Below are 24,966 nucleotides of genomic sequence, written 5' to 3' on the forward strand. Positions count from 1 at the left end.
TTGAACTCAATATTCCACAAGAAAATCCAAGCAAAGCAAAAAATACAAGCTAGTCATCTTCATACTGGGCCCCCTGACTAGGATAAGATATTTGTAGGGCTCTAGGATACTAGATTTGGGCAAGTTACTACTTTTTGAGTTACTTTAAAAATAATTTGGGCTACATTTTGAGAAATTTTGCTTTTGTTTTTATGAAACTTATCTGGCAACCTATGAGATTCTCAACAAAAATAACATTCTGTATACACGGGTGAATCTAGGTTTTTCAGGGCCTGGGACTTATTGAAATCCAATGGGGCCCCATTTTTTGTTAGATTAAGAAATCAATTGATTACAATAAAACATAATAATAATGATGATAATTTATAGTAACTGTTTTTTACTATACGATAAGTGCACATTGTTAATGAAAAAGTATTCAGAATTTATGACAATTCAATTTTTGTGGGCCTTTGATACTTCAGAGCCCACGGCTTAAGCCCTACTAGTCCCTATGTAGATCCACCCGTGTATACGTAGTCATATTATGTTTGCTTAATAAATTACATGGCATTTGGCATATTGTATAGAAATATGTAAATCTTCAATAATTCGAAGTTGCAATTATTTTATCCCTTGAACTTCAAACTAACAAGATTCCTTGTATATGTTTTAAAATAATAAAATATAATTTGTATTTAAACTAAACAGTAGGAAACCATAACAGTACACCTTATTAAAAGTTATATATAAACTGCATTCTATTTAATATGTAATAGATAGCAATGAAAATGTTATAATGATAATGTACAAAATATAACTGTACAAAACAGAGTAATAATGAAAATAAACAAAAAAGTTGTAATAAATGAAGATTTTAGCAAGCATTTGGATACAGAGAGTTCAGATACAGGCATGGCTTTTTTTTTTAACCCTTTCTACCCTGTGAGCACTAAAGGGCTTTTTTAGCAAGCCTATTATGGGTTTGGCTAGTCCCATATGGAGTGGATGGGTAGTGAAGAACAGGGTTGGACATATCCAGGACAAACTGCTCGCCAAAAAATTCCTAGGATTTTTTGACCTGTCTTGATTCAATTCCGGGATCCTCAAAAGTGGTGGGCTGCCACCTTAACCACTTGACCATCCAATCATATACAGGATGTAGCTTAATATAGTATAAATACGTGAATGATTATATAATATAAAACAAATTCCGAAATCTTTCTGGTATTTCAATTTGAAAATTCAAAATTTATTACTTAAATGAAATGATACAAATTTCTTTTTTAATTACTTTAAAAATATATTACCTTAATTCAAAATCCCAATATACACAACAGGGAAATAAAGATTCAGACTTTGTATCATTGTTTTCATCCTGTTAAAAATAAATAAAGATTTCATAATATAATTAAATATTTTAATTAATGATTTGGTTTTAATATTGTAATTAAAAATAAATATTAATATAATTTATTATTATGTAATAAAATCAAAAATATCGAATCTATCTGGAAAATGACATATGGAATTTTAACAATATTGAAATATTATAATGTTGTCTTTTCCATATTGTTAAAATTCCATATGTAATTTTAATTTTCGTTTCAAGTTGTAAAATTTAAATTTTAACATTGCCATTAACATAAAATATCCATTTATCCATCCATCCATCTATTATATTATTTGAGAATGAGAATTAAATAGATAAACTTTTTTGGCATGGATTATAGTTTATAATTCTGATGGCTTTTCTTGATAGAAAAAGTGTTGAACTTTTATATGATATTAAATTTAAAATTTATATTAAATTTACTTACATGAGAATTTTTTAATATTATAGCAATTGGTTCTGATAATTCAATTAATCCTATGCGACCTAATGATGCTGTAACTATTCTACTGTTTATAACTTGGATCTTTTTATCTTCATTCATAGAATCTGGCATTTCATAATATGAAATCTGATCCATTTTTGGAGAAGGATCTAAAATATTTGCTAATTTTTTATAACTGAGATATATAATTTTGACCATACCTGAAAAAATAAAATATTTGAACATATATTAAAATAAACAAACAATGTACATAAATTATAAATATTATAATTATGATATATTTGTAAAAAGTATTCACGGACATCTTACCATTTCTTGCAGAATCTAAAAGAGTTTGTCGAGGAATAAAAATAAAATCTTCTACTTTTGACCAAGGTGTAACAAATATGTCATCAGCACTTGGAAGTCTCATACTTGTTACAGAATTAACATTGGAAACAGTAACAGTCATTACTGAAAATTTGAAGGAAAAACAAAAGCTATAACTATGTATTTAAGTATATGTAACTTATTTCAATAAAAATATGCAAAAATAATTATAATAAGCAATTATTTATTTGTGACATCATCATAATGCCAGGCTGAAATTTTTAATTATATTTTTAATTTATTTAATTTTAAATATATGCTCTTCACTTCAAATTATCAATAGTAGTGGTTTGCTCCTGTACATCATATTTTTCCTTTAACAATAGTCGTGCCAGTCATCTATCTAACACCTTTCGGGGAAAAAATTTTTGAATTCAAATAAACATGACTTCTGGTTTGCATCAGAAGTTCATATATAGTTAATCAGAGTCTGCTGCCCCTAGAGTTTCCATATTTGTTCTTGTCTTTCATCTATCTAACTCCATTCTCGAGATTAAGGAAAGACGGATTGAGGGACAACAGCGGGAATTCGTAGGTCTACAATTTTTTTCAGATGGCAGCCCAAAATTGAAATTATCCATAATATAGAAGAAAACTATCCCTTTTAACTGATTTTCAAATTTTAAAATTGTTTACATAAGTTGTTCCAAATAAGAATAGCAAATTCGTAAGAAAATTTTACTGATGATGGCTCAAGGAGAACTTTAGAAGTCTATAAATCTTAATTAACATATTTTGAGTGTAGGCTTTTAAACTAAGATTTAAATACTTTATTATTTGGCTACATTTTGTAATAATATTTAATTATGAATTTACATATATTTTTTATAAAATTGAATACCGAGTAAATAAATTATACTGTTTTGTTCATGTTTAAAAATTTTAAATAATGCATATATATATATATTATACCAGTATATAATTTCAATTAGATGCAATAATTTTCATTTAATCCTGGATGTTTGTTCACTCTTTAAAATTTAAAACATAAATATAATAAAAGAGAATGCTAGATATACTTTTTGTTATTTTTTATTGGTTTAAATCTAAAGTGAATTTTTATTATATATCTTTATTATAATAAATATAGGTTCTAAATGGATATCTAAATGATAATATTTTTTTAAATTTCATTTTATAGATATATTTGCAATTTCATAACATTAGGATGTATCTCCGTGTATATGTGATATATGTGTGACAATTAAGACTAACTAGCAGTTAGTCTAAATTGTCTTCTCAAATGACAAATTAAGTTTCAATATATTATAGTAATCTGATACATAATTGCTCATTGAGATGATGCTGAAATTTTACACATGAATTATATAGAAAATGGAGATCAAGTCTTAATGATTCTGAAATTAAAACAATATATTTAAGTTTAATCGATGCTTTTCTTGCATGAGTTTACTAATTTCTTACAGAAACTGATTTCAAATATTTATTTTTGTTATAAAATTTTTTAAATTTTAAATAAAATACAAAGTTACGTTAATAGTTTCAAATTTCCATACAGTTCTTGAGTAATTTTAACATTTATTAATATTCAGTTATACACACACACACACACTGTAATTTGAAATTTCCAATTTTCTAATATATTTGAATTAAACAGATGTTTTTTTCATAGAATTGAATAAATTATTTATTTCATTTGATGCTGTAAACTCTAAATAAGCTCTAAATATCTCAAACTTTGTTTTTTTAAAAGACATTTCTATCATTTTCATTTTCCTTATTTTAGTTCCCAGTTTGGCTATTTACCATATTACAGTGGACCCCCGATATAACGCGCATGTTGGGTGGGAAACAACACCCGCGTTATAAGGTTAACCGCGTTATACCGAGCGGCGCGGTGTAACGCAATTCACCTCTTTACTTTAGCAATATTGTCAAGCTTTTCTTTTATTCATCATGCATACAATAATTAAACACTATTCAAAATATACTCAGGAACTCAATACATACACAATTACTCAATACGCAGTAACAATAAAATGCGCTACTCACTAACGCCGCACGGACCTGTATAAACGTGTTTGAGCTTATCGCGTCGCAAACATCGCCCGCGCTATAACCGAGTGCGCGGTATAGCGAGCAGCGCTGTAACGAGGGTCCACTGTACTTTAATACAGTGTATTTCTAGTAAATATAAAATTTACTTTTTTTAATGATTATAATATATTAAATATCAAATTTTTTCTATAAATTATAATTTAAATTTGAGAATTTAATATATAAAAATTTTTTCTTCTTTATTAATACTCCGAGTCAGTTTAATTAGGCTAATTATTATCCTTGAATGATATTTGAGTATATTAAAAGTTTTCAAAAGATTTCTATCTTTTATATTACAGAAACAATTGGATATTCATAATGAAATTTTTGTGCATTACTACATGATAAAGATAATTACCAGTACTATTATATCTCTGTATTTAAAATATTGAATAATTTTGATTGTAACTAATTAAAATTTAATAGATTACCATAATTAAAATATGAAGTATACTATACTTATACACATAAATACATTAACAAAATTGAAGTATTCGTAAGCCGATTTACATTTTGTTTGAAAATAGTAAAAATTATTATTAAAATAACATAAATATGTTATAATATAAATTTAATTGATATACAAACTAAAAATTCTATAAATATAATGTATTTATTCAAGCCTCAAATTAAGAAATAAATTAATAAGATCTCCACAAAAAAGTTTATTAAAGAAAAGCAATTTCAAATGCTTAGTAGAATTTAATTGGCTCTATTCTTTATTATTATTAAAATTACAAGTTACTACATAATAACTTTATATAGTATCAACATAGTAACTTTGTATATAGATTAGTTTAATCATTCTATGAGATTGTTTTTTATGTTATGTTGATTAAATGCTAATCTGAGAAAATAATAAATATGATAATAGGAACTTACAAACATTATCTTGTACTCTACTAAAATGATTTTCTCCATCTTGAGATTCAGCTAATAGAAGTGCACTTTGCTCCATTTCTCGCAGAAGTGCCGAAGCTACAGTTCTGCGATTTAATTCTGGTAAATCATTCCAAGCATCGTTTTGAAAATCGTCTAGTAAACTATTGCAAATATCCACTATTGACTAGAAAAACAAGATGATAATTTAATTATAAGACTATTTTCGAACGCATATGCTTTTAACAATTATTTATTTAAAAACATATATATACCTGTACTAGTTCCATTACTATTTGATGGCGTTGTCTTCCATCCGGATATTCTATTATCCTATTTGCCATTTTTAAAACAAGTTGTTGAATAATATCTGTTACCTGCATAAGATCGCCGCCATACATCATATTTGTTTTTGCCATTACGGCAAGTTTAACTGCTATATTGATAACAGAATCTCCATGCTGCAACTGTGAAGATTTATTTTTCTATTATAAAAAGTATTTATAACAGTAATTGAAACTAAAAATAAATATAAAAAGTAGATACCCTCTCTTTTAAACTAATAAGCCATAATGATTTACAATCACTCATATCTGGATGACTAGGATTCCATTTTAATGTTCTCTCATCACAGTACCACAGAGCTTCACCTAAATTTAAAAATTTTAGTGTACTTTATAAAACATTAAAAAAATGAAAGTAATTTATAATCACTGGTATTTTAAATGATTTTTTTACCTGTGGTACCACCGGGACAAAGTTGTTTAGAAGTGACTCCTGCACTAGTTCTACTCCAAATAACATTTCTTGCTGTGAAACGTGGACAATGGCGTATAGAATTATCTTCAATAGGAGACTGATGTGTTACTTTAACCAAATTTTTATTGGCTAAAATAATTAATAATTATATTATTATACTGCATGTTGTGATAATTTATATGAGAGTTCTTACATTTATTTTATGAAATCCTGTATTTTAATATGCTAACAAATAATAATAAATTTAATATTTTATACAATAATAAAATTGTATAAAATATATATTAAATAATTTAAAATCAGCAACAATTACTGTGGCATTGTCACTATGCCATATTGCAATTTTAATCATATTTTTAATTTATTTCTTTTAAAATATATGCTCTTGATCAAAAATTAGTATTGCATTGCCCCTGTACATCATACATTTCCTGATAACAACAGTCATGTTGGTCATGTACCTAACTCTATTCTGGGGAAAATTTTTGAATTGAAATCATGTGAACTGCTATATATGAACTTCTGGTCTAGACCAGAAGTTCATATATAGCAGCAGTGACATAGCGTAGTGGGGGCGGCAGGGGTGGCCCGTCCCGGGTGGCACTTTTAGGGGGCGGCAAAATTTCACAATAAATAATAATAATATCTTGTAAAAATTTTTGTAATAAATGTGATTATTATATTGCAAAACATGTATACATGACTTTTTTATTTGTAACCTGTACAATACACAATAATGATGATTGTTCTTGCCAAAAAGTTCTTTAGAATTACTGTATATTTTAATTTTTTAAATTGAGATACCTAAATAAGGGGGTGGTGAAATTTTCTTCCGCCCCGGGCGGCTGACTCCCATACTATGCCACTGTATAGCAGATGAAAGACAAGACGAGATATGGAAACCTTAGGGGCAGGAGGCCCGATTAACTATATACACACTTTGGTTTTCGCTGGAAGTCATGTTATTTCAATTTAAAAATTCCTCCCCAAAAAGTATTAGATAGATGACCAGCATGACTATTGTTAAAGGAAAAGTATGATTTACAGAGGCAAGACACTACAGTACTAATTTGTGGTGGAGAGCATATATTTTAAATGAAATAAATTAAAAACATGATGCAGCCTGGCACTGTGACAATGTCACAATAAATAATTGCTCGTTTGCATTTTATTTGTTATTAATCTAACTATAATCATTTAAATAAATATAATTAAAATAATATATTCTATTATTCAAAATTTTTAAAAATCTTAAAATTTCTTAGTAATTTTGAAAAATAGACTTTTCTTACCTTTATTCATAATATGTGATTTTGTTGGCACTGGTGTTGAAAGACTGGAAACAGAATAAGTATTTATAATTGCAGGAGTGACCATAGAACTTTTAGTAGTTAAAGATGTTTTGATTTGTGGCGAAATATCTGAAATTTCAGTGACTGATGTAGCAGACAATAAATCAGGCACTTTCTGACTAGCCAAAGTTGATGACTGAACATAAATAGGGACAGTGGGAGGAAAAATTATTGGTGGTGATGGTCTTGTTGCTATTGCTGTAGTTGCTTCTAAAAATTGATAATTTACTTTTGAGAAAAATGTCTAGTATTTTTCTATTTACATATACATAATTCATATAAAATAATAATGTTTTAAATTATTTTAATTTTCATAAAGTCAATTTCCCATTGAAAAATGTATCTATTGATTATAAATGTAATGTCGTAGGCAAGAAGTACCTTCCGAATAAACAATATAAAATCCCTTTAAAAGTACATAAAAAAAATACAAATAATACAATGTAGAATTCACAAAAGGCATTCCAAAGAGTAATAGTTAAACAATTAAAATAAATTTATTAATATTAACATTTTATATGTATATTTTTTAATTTTATGCAATGGATATTTTATAATTTTTAAGTAAATTACAGACATCATCAACAGTTTCAATTATTAAAATGGATTATTAAAAATCTTCAATAATAATTATAGTAATTATCATGATTTTACAAAACATATCTATTAAATTTCTGTGCATTTTACAGCAATTCTATCAAAACCTCTACTTACAATATAGTACAGTGTTTAATTTAGGTTCATTATTCTAAAAAAATGAGCAAGGTAAGATTGCCTTGCTTTAAGAAAAAAATTATTTTTAATACGCAAATGTCATTAAAGTGATAACTGATATGAAAAATTAACATAAATGCTAAAATTATGTATTTATTGAAATACTGATAACTGAAATATATGATCAAAGGATTATAAGTTATATACTGTATTTAAAAATACAATATTTATTAAAACTTCTTGGAATATTAATAAAAATATTTAGGTATATTGATAGTAATCATTTTATTCTCCACTCAATATCAGGATTCCTATGCATGCTTCTCTGACAAAAACACTATTGGTCACCAACACCATTGTTTTAAGCGGGTAACAATTGCTTCACCAGACTAATATTTGTTTTGTAACATCTCATGGGAACACCTTACGTGGGAATTTTTAACACATCTTACGGGCAAAATGACAGGACCACAGAATTTGAATGACTTAGGCAGAAAAAAACATCTTGTGTGGGAACACCTTAACTAGGTTTTACTGTACCAGATTTCTAATCCGATAATTATGAGCGGGACAGTATAAATGCACGAGTAAACCCAGTCATTGCCGGAGGCCTTACCTTTGTTTTCGGAGATATATGTTCATTACTAATATTTTTGTTCTACATCTAATGTATATCTACTGTATATAATGCTTCTAAAGAACCTTAAAAATGTTTAAAATGGCCCCGATTTTGAGATACTGTCACTTTTAAATGAATGCTGTTTAGTTGATAATACATACATAGCATATAATCAGAATATTCATATTCTTGTATAATTGCCATCAAAGTTGTTAGTCAAACTTTGATTGACTTATAACTAAGAATCTATTTCTAAATCTATTTAGATAAAAATTGTTATATAGAAAGTGAAAAAGTCAACAATTTGAATATAGTGCTGGCCACTTTAATTTTTAAGGCATTTAATATGTAAAATCATAAAATTTCACATAATATAGTATGTTCCTTACTGGTTAATATAACCCTTGGTGCCAAGATGGCGGCTCGTCTCTGATTCCAGCAAGGAAACAGTGGGACGCACGGTCTAACCTAACCTAACCTAACCTAACCTATTTTAATAATTTGGTTGCTAATAATTATGGTAATTTATTAGAATAGGTTAGGTTAGAACGTGCGTCCCACTGTTTCCTTGCTGGAATCAGAGACGAGCCGCCATCTTGGCACCAAGGGTTACATTAACCTATTTACTTATTTATATTAAGCACATACGTTGGTCAAATGTAAATTTTTACAAAATTATTTTATGAACTAAAATGTCGAGGTAACTCTTAATCTATTTAATTATATTACTGTAAATATATTCAATCATAAATATTAGGACTTTATGAAAATTAAAATTATACTGTTACTATTATAATTATTCTTAAAATTTCAAGTTTTTCTAGTTATTAAAATATTAGAAATAAAATGGTTATTATTGTATAAAAATTTTTATTTGCTGTTAAAAAAAATTTTCAAAAATTTAGCCAAACATTTTACATGATGATATTAAATATTCAAAAGTAATTAAAATTCTTTTTTAAATTGATAATTAATATACAGTTTTTAAGTTTGAAATTAATTTAAATTAATTTTAGTATTCTTTGTATTAAAATCATATAATGTACTGTACCATACATATCTATTTTACACATACAAGAATGTTTGACTAAATTAAATAAACAGTTAATATAAGGTAAATAAGTAAAATAAGCCCAAAATAATTAATTTGTTAATATATTAATGCATTATAATTTGCTGGCAAATTATTTTCTACAGGATGCATTAGATTATTCAATATAAAATTTTATTACATATTCAAAATCATTTTTTAAAATTATTTATGAAAGGTAAAGATGAGAAGCATCCTCTTTAATGTAACTGCCAGAATAATGAAAACATGCAAACCTTCACCTTACATAAAAAATAATGCAAGCAAAATAAAAATGATATAATAAGACATCAAATGATAAAATTATGAACAGTCAACCAAAAAATATCCCCCAATACTCGAAACTGTAAAAAAAAATAAACTTTTTAAAACTATTAGAGGGATGATGTAAACTTCTTAACTGTTATACCTGGCACACATTGGTAGTGGGCCTCCAAATACTTCACTGTATCGGGACATGGATCACCAAATATAGTACTGGATGCTGGAAGGCTGCAGGTTTTCTTCCTACCACAGCTTTAACAGACAGAACAAAGTTCTATTTTACACATATCACACATTCATCAAAAACACTATGCTGCTATCAAGTAAAATTTTAATGTAAAAAAAAAAAAAAGAAATTTAACACACACTTTATTTTTTTAATAATTTAAGTGCTTTTGATGGCAGCATTATTGGGACACAATCAGATTATTGCACTAAGATGTGCATTTTCCAAGCTATTTCCACACTTTTATGGAAATAACTTGGATTATTCAGCACAAAAATAACACAAGAACAACAACCAACCTAAAGTGCACGTGTATTGCACTTCTAAGTATTTATAGGTATCTGGACATCCATCTCCAAAAGTATCACTGTCCACCTTGACTATACACTGGGTTCTCAGACTACATCTGCAAAACACAATTAATGAACATATTTCCTGCCATTTTATTAATGGATACTTGATTTTTTTTTTCAAATTTTAATTTTGATGTTTATTCTCAACTTGCCAGAGTATTTTTTTTTTAATTTGGTCCAGATTACTCATTTATTTTATCAATCAAAATTTAACTTGTTGATTGTTGTCTGTAAAATTCAATAATATATTCATTTTGAATCAATTTATAATTTCACAAATTAATTACAAAAATATGAATAATTTGAGTAATTAAAATAAATTTATTCATTTATATTATTGTTGGAATTTTAAGAATCTTGCAATTGGTAGAAATTGCAACAAAGATTGTTATTTATCTCTTTTATTTTTTTAAGGAAACTAATTTGCTTCTGGATAAAATTAATTTAGCAAAGAATTATATTGTTTAATGTGCATAGAACTAATTTGCCTTCAGACAGAATTCATTCAACAAAGAATTATATGGTGTAATGAGTATTATAACTATTAAGTAATGTAAGTCTTCCTTGAAAACAGATTTTCGTGGATTAATTTAAAAAGTTTTTCATGCAGAATTACACAGATTCTTTGAAAGATGAATAGCTATTTTCTTTATGTTTGTTTGGAATATCATTACACATTTCGTTAATTTTTATAAAATAAAATAATTCAGAATGTTTATCATCATCAAACATTTAAAACTGAATACAGCTTTAACTTCCTGGAAAATTAAACATTCGGTAAACTTTGTACAAGATTTATTTACAAATGTAACTTATGCAGATTAATAAAATATATTTAAATTTAAAATGTAAAATATAATTATGATAGAAAAGAACACAATTAATACTCATGGAGGAATAAATAAATAAGTATATATATTACAATTGACAATAACAATAACAAATACAATTGACAATTAATACAATATATATATATATATATGAAAAAATAACGTTAAAATTGTATTATTAATCAAGTAATTTTGTCCTACAAATATTTATATAATACATATTTTAAATAAAATTTTATTAAATATTAATATTTTAAAGCAGTCTTCAATATACTTCTAAAAAGAAAAGGAAGGGGAGAGGGAAATGAATTCTGCAACATTTATTAAGTTATATCAAATTAGTTAATGTTACCCTAAGTATACAAAATGGCGGCTGGTCTTTGACTTCCAGCGTACAGAAGCGAGGAATCAGTGGGGACGCACGTGTTTCCTCGCTTCTGTATGCTGAAGTCAGAGACCAGCCGCCATTTTGTATACCTAGGGTAACATTAACCCAAAATTATTTATCACTAAATAGATTTATAGATAAATTAACTCGATTCCTAACACGATTAGAAATTTATTAAATAAAATGTAATTTTTGAAGCGCACCACTCAAACTGACAAATTACGCGTTTTGCGGAGTAATGTACTCCACATATTTAAACGAAATTTTGCACATTAACAGAACTAATAGCGACGGAGACCGAATTTTAAAAATTCGACCTAGAATGGGAGATATCGGGGATCAAAGGTCGTCGCCACGTTGAGCCACCGGCATTGTAAAAACGGTAAGCAAACCCCACAGTCGAAATACAGCGAAGATCAATGGAGTTCTATTAACTATTTTTGTGATTGTTTTTTTTTCATTAAACACGAGAATATTTTTGAACTACATTAACGGTGGCCCAGTTTATTATGTAAGTTAAGGAAGTTTTAAAACAAAAGTAAGAATTTCTTGCTTGTTGAGTGAAAATTTGGTTTAATTTAGCGCTCTCTCTCTTCTCTCTCTCTCTCTCTCTCCCCTAATGATCTAACGTAAATTCTCGAACCTTGAGACGTTCTTTTTATTATTAATCCTAATTATTTTTCTACCTATTAAATGATAAATAATTTCAAAAATGCTTTGATATTCTAGTCATACGCGAAATAGTACGATTTAGTTTTAATGAATCGAACAATCTATGAATGAAATCTCGTGCTCCGTAAAACAATACGCGTAAAACAAACAGCGTAAGGTTGTGTTAATGAGCTAAGAAAACATTATAAAATGTTAAAAATCCAGTAAATATTTTCCCATTTTATAAAAGTATATTTGAATCAGCTTTCCTGCGCACATGTTACGTATACTTCAGCTATGTTTGTGTAGTAGTAACGTTCCTTAATGAATCGACTGATGTATCATACATCTCCCTAATGTTCCGTAACGAAGAGCGAATTAGTGTCTACTTTTCTAAAACCGACATGGATCATTCTGTGTTGAATAAACGAGCAAATATATCAAATTTTAAGCGTGTGATAGATTTCGGTGGTATATTTTATAGTGGATTATTTCGTTTCTTACTACAGCATCCAAAATAAAATTTTATTTTATAATTTACTCGAATTTATTTAATCGAAGTTTCTTTATTTAATATTATTTTTTAAGAGTTTTAACTTAATTTTACTTTAGCTGAAAAAAATTACAAAATATATCAAAAGATGGCGCCACCGATACGAAGGCAATATATTATAGAATATAGAAAAGTACTCGATTTCTTATCTGTAATAGAAGCTAATTGGCCACCATTGTTATAGATACTATCTAGAACAATAGATCTTAATTCTAAATTTATAAATCTAAATTGGTATGTTTAAATAATTTTTAAATATTTTTAAGAATGAATTTAGTTTGTACGATTATATTCCGATAATTATACACTCAAAAAATAATTCTTTTAATGATTTATATACAAGATAAACCTTCGCATATCTGGCATTGTGTTCTTTTTTTTTTGTATATTTTTCCATTTTGTTTCATAACTAAATTAATTGTCTGCGAATTGTGTAATTTTTTCAATTTTTTTCGGTGAATTTTTTAAAATATTATTTTCGGTCTTATTCCTAGAACAGAATTTCTCTAGAAAAAACTAGAAGCATTTTTTTAAAAAAAAAGATGATAATGACATTCCATAAAATAAACAGAATCGTTTCTTTCTGGTAACCTCGAATACTTTTGAATGCAAAATACGAATAATGGCAAAAAGAAAAAGGAAAATAAATAATTTTGAACTTCGATGTTTTTCAATTTTAAATCCCAGAAGAGAAAATATTTTGCGTATTTTTTTTTCTTTAGTGAGTACGTTATGATAATCTAAGATATATGTTTTATGCGAATACTCAAAACACCGTTATTTTTATGCATTTTTGCACATACCAGAACAAAATTTTTAAAGAAATATTTATGATAAACGTTCCGGTTCGTTTTTGAAAGCATTTAAATATATATTTTACATTTATTCCCGTGTAATATTTTCTGAAAAATACAGCCGTTCTGTGTTTATATATATATATATATATATATATATCAAAAAATGGAATCTTCTTCTTCACCTAAAATGCTTTCGATGACTGCATTATTAAACGAATCCAATTGTCGAGTTTAATTTTCTGTTGTCGTTTTGTAGAGGAGAAAAGAAATAGTTTTATTCCGGATAGGTTCATAAAAGCTCTTCAGAAAGATAATTAGAACCGAGCGAAAACATAAAAACTAATTTGTGGTTTTCGCGTCATTTATGACCCTCTTTTCGTCCTCAAGAGAATCTCGGTTATGTGGCGCTGACTGGTAGTAGGTAGGGAACTAAATATTGCGGCTCATTTTAGGGAATTGCAACAGGATATATATATATATATATTTCCCTTACCTTTGCTGCATTTCCCTGAAAGATCTATGAGACATACAGTCCACGCTCCAATCCAGATTTCCATGCTCGTTGCAGATGCTTATGCTGAAACGTCCATAGTTTGCTCGGATGAGATTTATCAGTTGTCCTTCGTCGCATTTTATATGTAATTTACTTCCTTCGCAAGCGTAGGCTGTCATATATTTTGGTCTTTCTGTATAAAAGAAATATGAATTTCTATAATATTACCACGTTAAATTTAAACTGTAGATTAATCTTAACAAGTTAATTTGAACGGAAAACAATCGATTTTGGTAATGTAATAATGAATTGTGTGTGATTAGAAAGCTAGATTCAATTCCATGGAACGGTGATGAACGGTTTAATTTCAATAACGTTAATTTTAAAATAATAATTATTGAAATTAATATAATTGAATAATACTAATTTCGACCATTTGATGAACAGAAAGTATCATTACTTTCGATAATACGAAATGATAAGTTGTTTTGAAACATTTCGAGATATATTTAATTATAATTCTGAACGAGTTGAATAATTTTTAATTTAATTTATTTTAAATAATGTTTACCTCCGATGACGTAACCATGCCAAAAAGGTTTTAAAATCCCTTATCTAGTTACGTAGTCAACTATGTCAGACCCTAAACATTTCGAACAATAGATACATTTTACGATAATGAAACTCTTTACATTTGTCACAACGTTAACAACACTCATAAAATACAAAACAAGAATGTTTGAAAGTAAGAAAAAAAACAACAGAACAAATTCCCCGAAGCATGGAAACTCGTCAAGAAACAACTCAAGAAATTCCAGAAGGGAACATTCGGTCTCAGACCCCACTTGGTCGTAAACTGGACTATTCCCCTGGTGCCTCATCTACTTGGTCAGAATGACCGGCCACACCTTACCTAACAACATCCTATTTTGTACAACTAATGGTGCCCAATGTCTGAGATGACATCAATTGTGATATTTTCCAGCGAAAAATGTTTATCCCCAATGTCGCGCGATAAATTTTGTTTATTAAAGAAACAAATCGTTAGTTTTATTTATGAAGTGATGATTTTTCTGGATATACAGTTAAATATATAACAAACATATATATATATACTTTAAAATCATATTGGAAGATAATAGGAGATATACACTATAAATAAAAATTTTAAATATTTTTTATGTCTGTCCGAAATAAACAGCAAATTGAATTCTATTGAATTCTCTCTTTTTTTTTTTTTTTTTTTTGTATAATAAGTATGTGTAATGTTTATATCATGACAATGTAGACATTTTCAAAGAATACATTACACGCCGACACCCCGGTGAATATGATAAATAGCAGGCTGTATAAAGCAAAACGATCCCGAAAATTTAAACAGACAGACATTTATAAACGACATCCGATAGCATCATATCCGTGATGACATCATCTAGATCCGTAGGGACTAACTTCTTAATACACAGAAAGGTCGAAAACAAGCAGAACAAATGTTGTTCAATAGCATTCTGTTTACAGACGTACGTCATAGAGGGGGGGAAAAAAAGAAACCTCGGATAGGAGGAGGAACAAAACAAATCCATCTGACAGAAGAGGCACCTCTATATTTCACCAAGAGTTTATGACCATTCCCTTCATTCTTTATCCTTTAGGGAATAACGTTAAACTGTGGGAGGCAGGAACGACACGCATTGTACAGATTCTGTTAACATCTAAATTTCGGTGGTTTTCGGGGGAATTTCGTTCGGTAATCTGTATTCCAGCCGGGAAGTCAAACGGACAGTCTAATGGAGTTTGTCAATGCCGATGGAAACTTTCACATTCTAGTCCAGACGGTATAACTAGTGTATACTACGGTATTAAGTCGAAAATTTATCCAGAACAACAATAGAAAACTTTTTTTTGAAAATACTACATAAGGGGAAGACGGGTGAGAAATTTCGCAAAACGGGGCAATTTTTATTGTCTCCGATTCATTGTTTACCACCGAATTTGGGAAATTTATAGAGAATCTTTAACGGACGATATCAAAATACCGGTAGCGATATTGAATGTCGGATAGGATGATGTCACCTTTCTCGCCGTCTGGACGCTCGGGGCCTCAAAGAGCGGAGTTAGAGGGCGAACCGATAAAATTGAGCGAGTTTGTTGCCGAGATGTAGAATCAACGTTGAGAATAGCAACTGGTATGTTCTATTTACTAGCTCTTGGGGGAGGAAAAAAAAAAGGAAATCGTATTTTTCTCCATTCAGATAAGTCGATGCTGCGAGTGAGAGATATATAAGACAGAACTATTGACTGTAAAGATAGATTTATACAAGTGTCGAAACTCGAAGAGAATTTTCAAAAAGATTTTTCTCAATTTTCCAACATAACTCGCTCCTATCTACTTATTCAAAGATATGCGAGAGAGAAGATAAAGGAAATATATTAAATTGTTCTTAGCGAGTCTTGTTTTTCTAACAACAATCGAACGAACAGAGAAAAACAATAATAATAATAATAATAATAATATGCAATAGTTTATTTATCTTAAATTAAAATTATAATTCATTATTTATGGAATTTAATTTGATTTTTTTCGTTTTAAGATTGACTCGAGAGATATTTTCCGCCTTATAACTTCGAGATGCAACTGACCGCAAAAGATTAAACTCGCTAACGTTTTTTTTTTTTTTTCCTCTCTATTTGTACCGAATCTCTCTTTCTTTTTTGTTTTCAATCGAGTATTGTTATTAACAATAGTAATAAAATTCTCTAGAAAAACATTTACATGTTTTTTTTTTATAACCGAGTATATTTTAACCGGGCCATAAATTGAATGATTTGCAACGTCTGTTAAATTTACTTTAAAATGAACTATTAAAATAATAGTTTGTGTATTACTAGAACGTAAAACGTCCAAATTGGAATATTTACAAACCTCTAGGCGTATATTTTTATTACATTTTACAATCTGACCGAGAAGTTATTACAAAGAAATTTTATTGTTGTTTCTTCCAAGATGGCCGCCAATAAAGGAAACGAGTTTTCTCCATTTAAAAAGGGAAAAAAAAACAAAAAAAAATTATATTTTAATCGCTTGATATTTATCGTATGAAAAAACAAAGAAACTATAGTTACAATTTTCGAAATAAACTATAAAGTTATTTTTATAATAATTTGATAAATAAATCTCTATTCAGAAAAGCAGGCATCTGGCCTGGATCAAAGGAAAACTCAATGCACTTTATTCGAAACTATTTGTTTATTTTACTTGACTCTTAATCATTTATAAATGGTGAAAATATTTTAATAGAATTTATTTTCTATCTTTAGATTAAATCGAACATCTGCATTTTGCATTCTTTAATTAAATGGTGTTTTTTTTAAATGAAATTCGTTTCGTTGTACTACTTTAGTGACAGAAAGAGAATGAGGTTCTGTAGGTAGATAGGTATAAGAATAAAATAAAATAAAGTATTCCTAGCTTTAAAATAACCAGAGATATTTTATTCTTTCTAAATTCCTATCTTCTCTCTGACGTTATTTATATTCCTGCTTATTTTAAACGAGCTCGAAGAATGGTAAATAAGAGATAAATCGAGTTGTGTGTTTAGTTGAGTGTATAATAGAGTTATAATTTTATTATAATAAAAAATATTATTATTAATTCTATATATAAAAAATAATGATAATTTAACTGGGAATTTTTATAAAATATATATTCTTTAAAGAGAAGAAAATAATTGAAATATTTCGGCTCGAAAAACCAAAATACAGTTTGATAACGTGTATATATATAAATTATGAACACATTAAAAATAATAAATTCATGGTTTATATTAAAGATAAAAAGTTTAAATAACAGATAGTGGTCATAACATTGACAAATAAGTATTAGGGACGACGAAATAGACACTCATTACATAGAGTTACTCCTCTGCAAGATGGATGCTCCCTTTCAAAAAAAGGGTCATCTTTCCTGACAGGAGACTATGATTGATACGTATTCTTTACACCAATGGATAACCAAGAGGTGGAGAAATAAATGTTAACGTCAGACAATACGTCTTCCATGTCTAAAAGTGAGTGGATTTATCTTTCCAAGAACACAAATTTGTTCCAAACACTAATCACTCGTTCGTTTACTTGTTTCGTCCTATCGAATCGGTAACATCACTGCATCTGATAATTCAAAAAAATTGGTGATAACCGGAGAAATAATCTTATTTTTAAAAAAAAAAGTTTAAACGACTCGTTAAATTTTACATAACACGATTTGTACAATCGAGTTACATTTAACAGAAGGAGGGGGTGGAAGTATACGCAAATAAATTACATTCACGAATTTGATACGTCAGAACAAAAAACCTGATTAGACGGTTTGAAAAATAACAGATAAATCTGATACATTTTTTTGTTTTTTTTTACGAATTGACCTAAAGACCACGTGGCGTATAAACGTCACAAACATAGAAATAGCAGAGTAATGGCAGTTCAAAAGAAGTCGAACAGTTGCATTAATTTAATCGCGGAGACTTTTTCTTTTTCTAGTCAAGTAAAGATGGGATGGAATAAATGTAGGTAATGGATGGGTGTGCGGTAACTCTGATAACGAAACTATTAGCCGGTTACTATAGCAACGAAATGCAGTAACATCTCGCAGCAGGTGCGGCTTGAATGTTACAGATAATCGTTTTCTTTCTTTTCTTTTTTTCCCTCTTCTCTCTCTCCCTCTTCTTTGTCCCGAAATAGATTAATTATAATTCGAGATTTTCGAATATAACTGCAATAAAAATGATTTAAATTTATTTTGTAATACGACAACTTGTCTGATCTACTGATAAGTATGGTTTTCAATGCTACCGAATTAATCCAAATTTTAAAAAATGTGTACAGTAAAGCGGCATTGTTTTATTACAGAACGAATCCGTTTTATTATAGCTGCTGTTACTAACCAGTCTAATTCCGGGCATTATCATTATTTATAAGAATAAGCTTATTTAAAAGTCAAACTAGTTGCAGGTAAGTAAGAAGTCGTGAACTCGAACAATTGATGCTACATCACTTTTTATACAAAACATTGTACAGGAATATTATATTAATAACTGCTACTTAATGAATATATTGAGCGATTTAATGTATTTAAAAATGATATATAGGTGTGTAAAATTAAGTTAAATTATTTTAACTATATTCTATGGTAATAATAATTACTATTGCGATTAATTTACGGCATTTACATCAGTTATAATAATAGCTAGAGTCCATTATTCCCAAGGTTGTCTTTGATGGATAGCATTGGGAATAATGGACTGATAAGTGTTTTGGACAGCAACTAATTCAAGTCTGTTGATATTTAGAATATATTATAATTAATTTAATATAGTTTATAAGGCCCATTAGCTATAAATTTTATAAGGTATCGTCTTTTACTTATCAATTTTGCTACGAATACGCGAATTATTTGTACGTGGAAACGGTATTGAAAACTTCATTGTCGGATATATTACATAGTCGAGTCGAATTTATGGTTACTATATTTAACTTAGAATAAATGAAACATATTAAGTGTAACATAAATTACACGAAAGTTAACAGATAAAAGGAATGTCGGTATCCATAATAAAGTAATAAGTACACGGATTTAAAACACAACCTTCGATGTCTGTCAGGAGAGTATATAAGTAAATGGATGATCGTATAACTGCCATTTTCAGACATTTATGTTCGTGTTAAGTCTGTTGGGCCACTGACGTTGCCATATTGTTATTCGCCATAAAGGATGCAGAGATTTACGGAGCGGGAGGTGGCAATTATTTACTATTATTGTTCTATAAAAGTTTCTTTACTTTTATTGCGTCATTCTCTGGATACAAAAGAATATTTAAAGTAAGCTTATTAATGTCTTTTTTTGCAATTTTTTAAAAATAAATATTGTAATTACCCTTAATTACTCGCCTAATTAAATGTCATTAAATATTATCATACAATTTTACTCTCTTTTTTTAAGTATTTTAGATTTGTAACGCTGGGCATTTAAATGTTAAATTAGACCTCTGCGATAATTTATTTTCTCAAAATCCTTAGAGATATACAAGTGTATTTACTTTTAATACTCTAGATAAAGACCTTTGTTAGTTAAATTTTTGGTTAGTAGCCTAATTGAATAGCACGTAAAAGTATTTTTTACACCATTTTCAATTTATTTTATTTATAAAAAATAAGCTGTTTAAGTAATTTTATTGCCGCTTTCCTAGAATTTTATCTCCATTTTTATATAAGTTTCGATAGAAAAAATTATTGTATATATATATATATATATATAGAAGTAAAAATGGAATGGCAATTTAAACAGGCCAGGCTATTTTTGTTGGGACTTGCTTCTCCACTTATGATGGATACGATCTTCACAGGTGTTCAACTACCTGTATAACTCGATGCTATCAGATTAACTGTGCTCATCCGACATTTCTTCCACGAGAATTGTCCTAGTTCATTGCGCTACGATTTACAACCCGTAATTTAAATTATTAAATCGTATTATCATTACTATTTATAAAACGAGAGGAAAAACTTTTATTTCTAAATAATTACAAGAGTTACGTTAGTATTAACATAGCAAAGGAATTAATAAAGGAATTGAGAAAAATTATAAGAAGGAGCTGATTATTATTCTATTCACGGATTTTAGTGATGTCAGCTTGTTATACCGTACAATTATAAGTTAAAGGTTGGCAAAGTCTGGTATTAAGGACGAGCTGAATTTTGATGAAGGAGTTACAATACTAATTTCTCAAGATCACGAAGATTACGCGTCAGAGAGCATTTATAGGACAGAAAGACGTCTTTAGAACCTTCTTTATGAGCACGTTTCCCTTTCATATTCGTTCAATACAACGGCAGAAAAACTTATAACTCTCGTAATCAATCATATTCTATTTACCGATTGTGATTTTTTTGTGGTTGTTTGCGCTTTGGATAGAAGATTAATTCGAAGGTAACTTACACGTTAATGGCTATTCGAACTGTTTTTTTATTATTATTATTATTAACGATCTTCTAATATGTCTTAATTTTCATTTTTATGGTAAAAGCATAGGTTGAATCAATATGGAAGAATTAGCAAATTTGTAGTGGAAGTCCAAGTGGATCTTTTTCTTTTGTTGGAACCGATAATGACCAAACAATGAGTCTGTTGTCAGTTGAGCTAAATGAATGACATCGGAATCATCGATAAATTAACAGTTCATTAGCAAGTTGCTAATAACACGCATTGATTTTCATATTCAAATATTATCAAATTATTTTGCGATAACATAGTTTTGAAACTACTTAAATTATAATTTTATAATCGATAAAAGAGTTTCCTTCTCCGAGACTTAAAATGTAAGCTGTATAAAATGATTCTGAATGTTCTTAACAGGTGAGTTAGACGATTGCAAAGGGAGATAAAACAGAAACTTTTTAACTACTAATGCAAGATTGTTAATCACGATAAAATTAATTAAAATAGTTTTGCTAGATTTTTTTTTAACTTTAATTCTATGCCAATATCTGGTTTACCATACTTCAATCCGGTGTGTCACACGCACACCTGCAGATGGCGAGGATGCTGGTTTATCCGGTAGTAGTCATTTAGACTAGACAAACACAATCATTAGATCCAGGTGGAAACGTTCTACTGTAATTTCTTCAATGTCACTGACCATCGTTAAGTTGTAACCTCTCCACCTCAAAAGATAAATAGATCAATGTGTGAGGTGAACTTTTGCAACGTAACAGACCTATAAAGGAATGATTTTCCGCCCCAATATTTTAATGCTTTGTTTTAACATAATGGAGCATATCGAATCTCCATCTTTTTACTCTATCAATAGAAGAGAAATTCTATACTTGTGAAAGATGGCGTTTTTAATTAATTATACCCGTGTAATGGGATTATAAAAGAGTCTTGCCTATCGTATTCTTTGTTTCCTTGTAATTTATAGCAGAATAAAATCACCCAAGTACAGATTATTCGAAAATTACAGTATAATGCATATTTTATGGCAATCTTATAAATACCGCAGTGATACGTGAGTAGCTTCTTAAATTTACTATTTATTTTGCTTGGAACACAGTGTTATTTATGCTATATTTACAGTATTCAATGGAGAGTTCAGTAGGCTTACTTGGCAACTTTTAAAGTAAAAAAGAAAAAAAAACCGAATATCATCTTATTTGTCTATTATAGCTCATTAAACATGTTATCTCTCCGAATTATTTTTTTATTTTTTTGTTAAATACTTTATTTTTTCTTGACAGAATTTCTAATGAAATTCTTCGGTTCGATTGGAATTCTCGTTTAGAAAGGTATGAAATTACCAAAGTACAAAAGATGTTTAAAACCTGTTCTTTTCATTAAAAATTTTGCTAGAAAAATTATTGCTCGGTCGAGCGAAGAAATTGGTTTCGTTCCAAAAATTTTTATTAAAGTGGGTCAATTGATGAAGAAGTTAAACTGACTTTTATAACCTCGTAGTTGGAGGAGTTGTGGTCAACAGTAAATGATTGCTTTCTGCCTTTACACAACAATTTGAACATAATTCGAAGATGTTATTGAACAATAAAATACAATAGAATTGTTTTTCATTCGGTCATAAGCAATAGATCTTTTTCTTCCTATTGCACACATTCCATTTTCTCTGTTAATTTTTTCCCATTACATTAAGGGTATTAAGATATATATATATATTCGATAAGAGACAAATAAATAAATTCTATGAATTGTTAACTAACGAGTGATTAAAAATCATAACGAGTGGTTAAATCTCTATAAACTTTAATTGTAATAAGTATTGAAAGACGAGTACTTTCACATTAGTAATATCATTTATTAAATTTTTAATTACAGGGTTAATCAGAAAACAAGCTTGTCCGGTTTGAAGATCATCAATAATAATAAAAACTTTATTATATTTAGTAATTATGATGATAAAAACGCATCTATTATTAAACATTACATTTCGTTATTTAAAAAAAGTGTAAATATAGAATATTTATATATATATATATATATGGACTTAAGCTCTTTTTTATAGACCTACGATAGATAAATATAATTATATTAAATTGAAGTTTGAATTTTATATTTATTAAAATTTTTAAAAGTTAACAATGATACACTATACTCACTCGGAGCAGAAAAGTAAAATCGCAGTGACAAAAGCCATTCCATCACCGGTCGACCTTGAGGTTTACTATTATTAAAGTCTACACCAACCTGTAGCTTAAAGTCATCTATACTCATATCCTGTTCACGTTTGAAACCTATTTATTAACGTATTATATTCAGTTAAAGATATTAACACGTATGCTTTCGGCTTTCTACCCCCTCTCACTCATCCAAGAGAGAAGAATAAAAAATAAAATAAAGAAAAAAAAAAGATTCATTCCGAAAATTCTTGAAAGTTACAAAATTAAAAAAAAAAGAAAGAAAAAATATTTTCAAATCCGAAGACAAATTGCTAAGAAAAACAACAGTTCCAAACAGAATTTACTTGTGTATATAAAAATTTTGGAACGAATCGAGACAAGCCCCAAGGGACAAAGGGGCATGATCGTCACGTGACAGACAGCCCACTGTTTACCGAAGGAAGATAATATTTCACGTGTCGCGGACATGACAGTCGTTGGCCGCAATAAAACTTCCCTAGCCGGTTGCCCAGGGCTCGGAAAACAGAACCCGTGCTTGGTAACACCCCTCACCTGGTAAACACGCAACTTGTATTGATGGATTTAGAAAATTGTTGTTTTTTTGTTTCCTCCCCCTCCCCCTCCCCCTCCGAAAGACAATTAACAATTTTTGAGAGTTTGTATCTGCAACAATGAGTTGCGTATACGTAAAATAAAAAGGGGATAAGGACCGCCCACAGTACAGCTGATTAATTTTATTAATGAGATATCGTAAATGCTATTATTTTGCACGAAACGTACTTATTTTCATTATGCAGGAGTTTATTAATTATAAACCAAATAAAAATAAAAATTGTAACACTACATTTTCTTCTTTTCTTCTTTAGAAATGTGGATTTTATTGTTTTCTCGTAGTATATATTTAACTTTCTAAAATAATACCAATTCTGAATATTTTTACGATCTATTTATTTCATTTTCAATAATAATATACTCTAAGTTATATTGAAAATTACAATATATATATATATGTAAATTATGGTTTCTAATGATATGCGCTACGATGGTGCTTTCCACATAGTTAAGTACAATGATGAATGTTCTATTATGGTGCCGAGTATAATTATTGATGGTTTCTCCATTCATGCCACTTCTATTTTCATTGTTCTGGAACAACATACCTGAAATCTACTGCAGAAATTCAAGCATAAAATATAGTAATTTCGATCTTGTTTTCTTTCCAACAAATCTTTTCATTCGATAATTTGTGGGAATTGAAATGTTTTTATTTTGTTTTTCTCCGAGACGAGTAAATCAATATTAAACAGATTCTATACGAGACCATTGTAAAGCGATAAACCCATTAAAATTATTTGCAATTGAATTTTATAGCTAATATAACTTTAAATTCTTTATTTTGCCGCTCGCGAATAAGAAAAATTTAAAGAAAATGTTAGTTTTTATAACAATACAAGCTGTGTATATATATACATGAAGGGATAGTAGAGAATTTATATTGTATATAAGAAGCGATCATTGTAAACTGTAATTTCATCTGTTGCTTTGAAAGGAGAAAAGAAATCAAATCTCGT

General features: G+C 28.5%; 1 protein-coding gene across 1 annotated transcript in view; it reads right to left on the reverse strand.

The window, feature by feature from the left end:
- The window catches only part of LOC136968282 (latrophilin Cirl-like), a 60,230-nt gene that overhangs the window by 20,285 nt on the left and 14,979 nt on the right, over positions 1 to 24,966 (reverse strand). Inside the window, exons 3-12 of the mRNA XM_067262282.1 lie at positions 14,216 to 14,408; positions 10,450 to 10,556; positions 7,178 to 7,447; positions 5,865 to 6,014; positions 5,673 to 5,776; positions 5,402 to 5,593; positions 5,130 to 5,313; positions 2,127 to 2,270; positions 1,800 to 2,017; positions 1,290 to 1,357 (exon numbers count right to left, since the gene is read on the reverse strand). Of these exons, the coding sequence (XP_067118383.1) occupies positions 1,290 to 1,357; positions 1,800 to 2,017; positions 2,127 to 2,270; positions 5,130 to 5,313; positions 5,402 to 5,593; positions 5,673 to 5,776; positions 5,865 to 6,014; positions 7,178 to 7,447; positions 10,450 to 10,556; positions 14,216 to 14,408 (1,630 nt within the window). The remainder of the gene's footprint in view (positions 1 to 1,289; positions 1,358 to 1,799; positions 2,018 to 2,126; positions 2,271 to 5,129; positions 5,314 to 5,401; positions 5,594 to 5,672; positions 5,777 to 5,864; positions 6,015 to 7,177; positions 7,448 to 10,449; positions 10,557 to 14,215; positions 14,409 to 24,966) is intronic.

The sequence above is a fragment of the Centruroides vittatus genome, unplaced genomic scaffold (genome assembly GCF_030686945.1).
Source record: "Centruroides vittatus isolate TY-2023 unplaced genomic scaffold, ASM3068694v2 contig_1427, whole genome shotgun sequence".
In the NCBI taxonomy this organism is placed as follows: Eukaryota; Metazoa; Arthropoda; class Arachnida; order Scorpiones; family Buthidae; genus Centruroides; species Centruroides vittatus.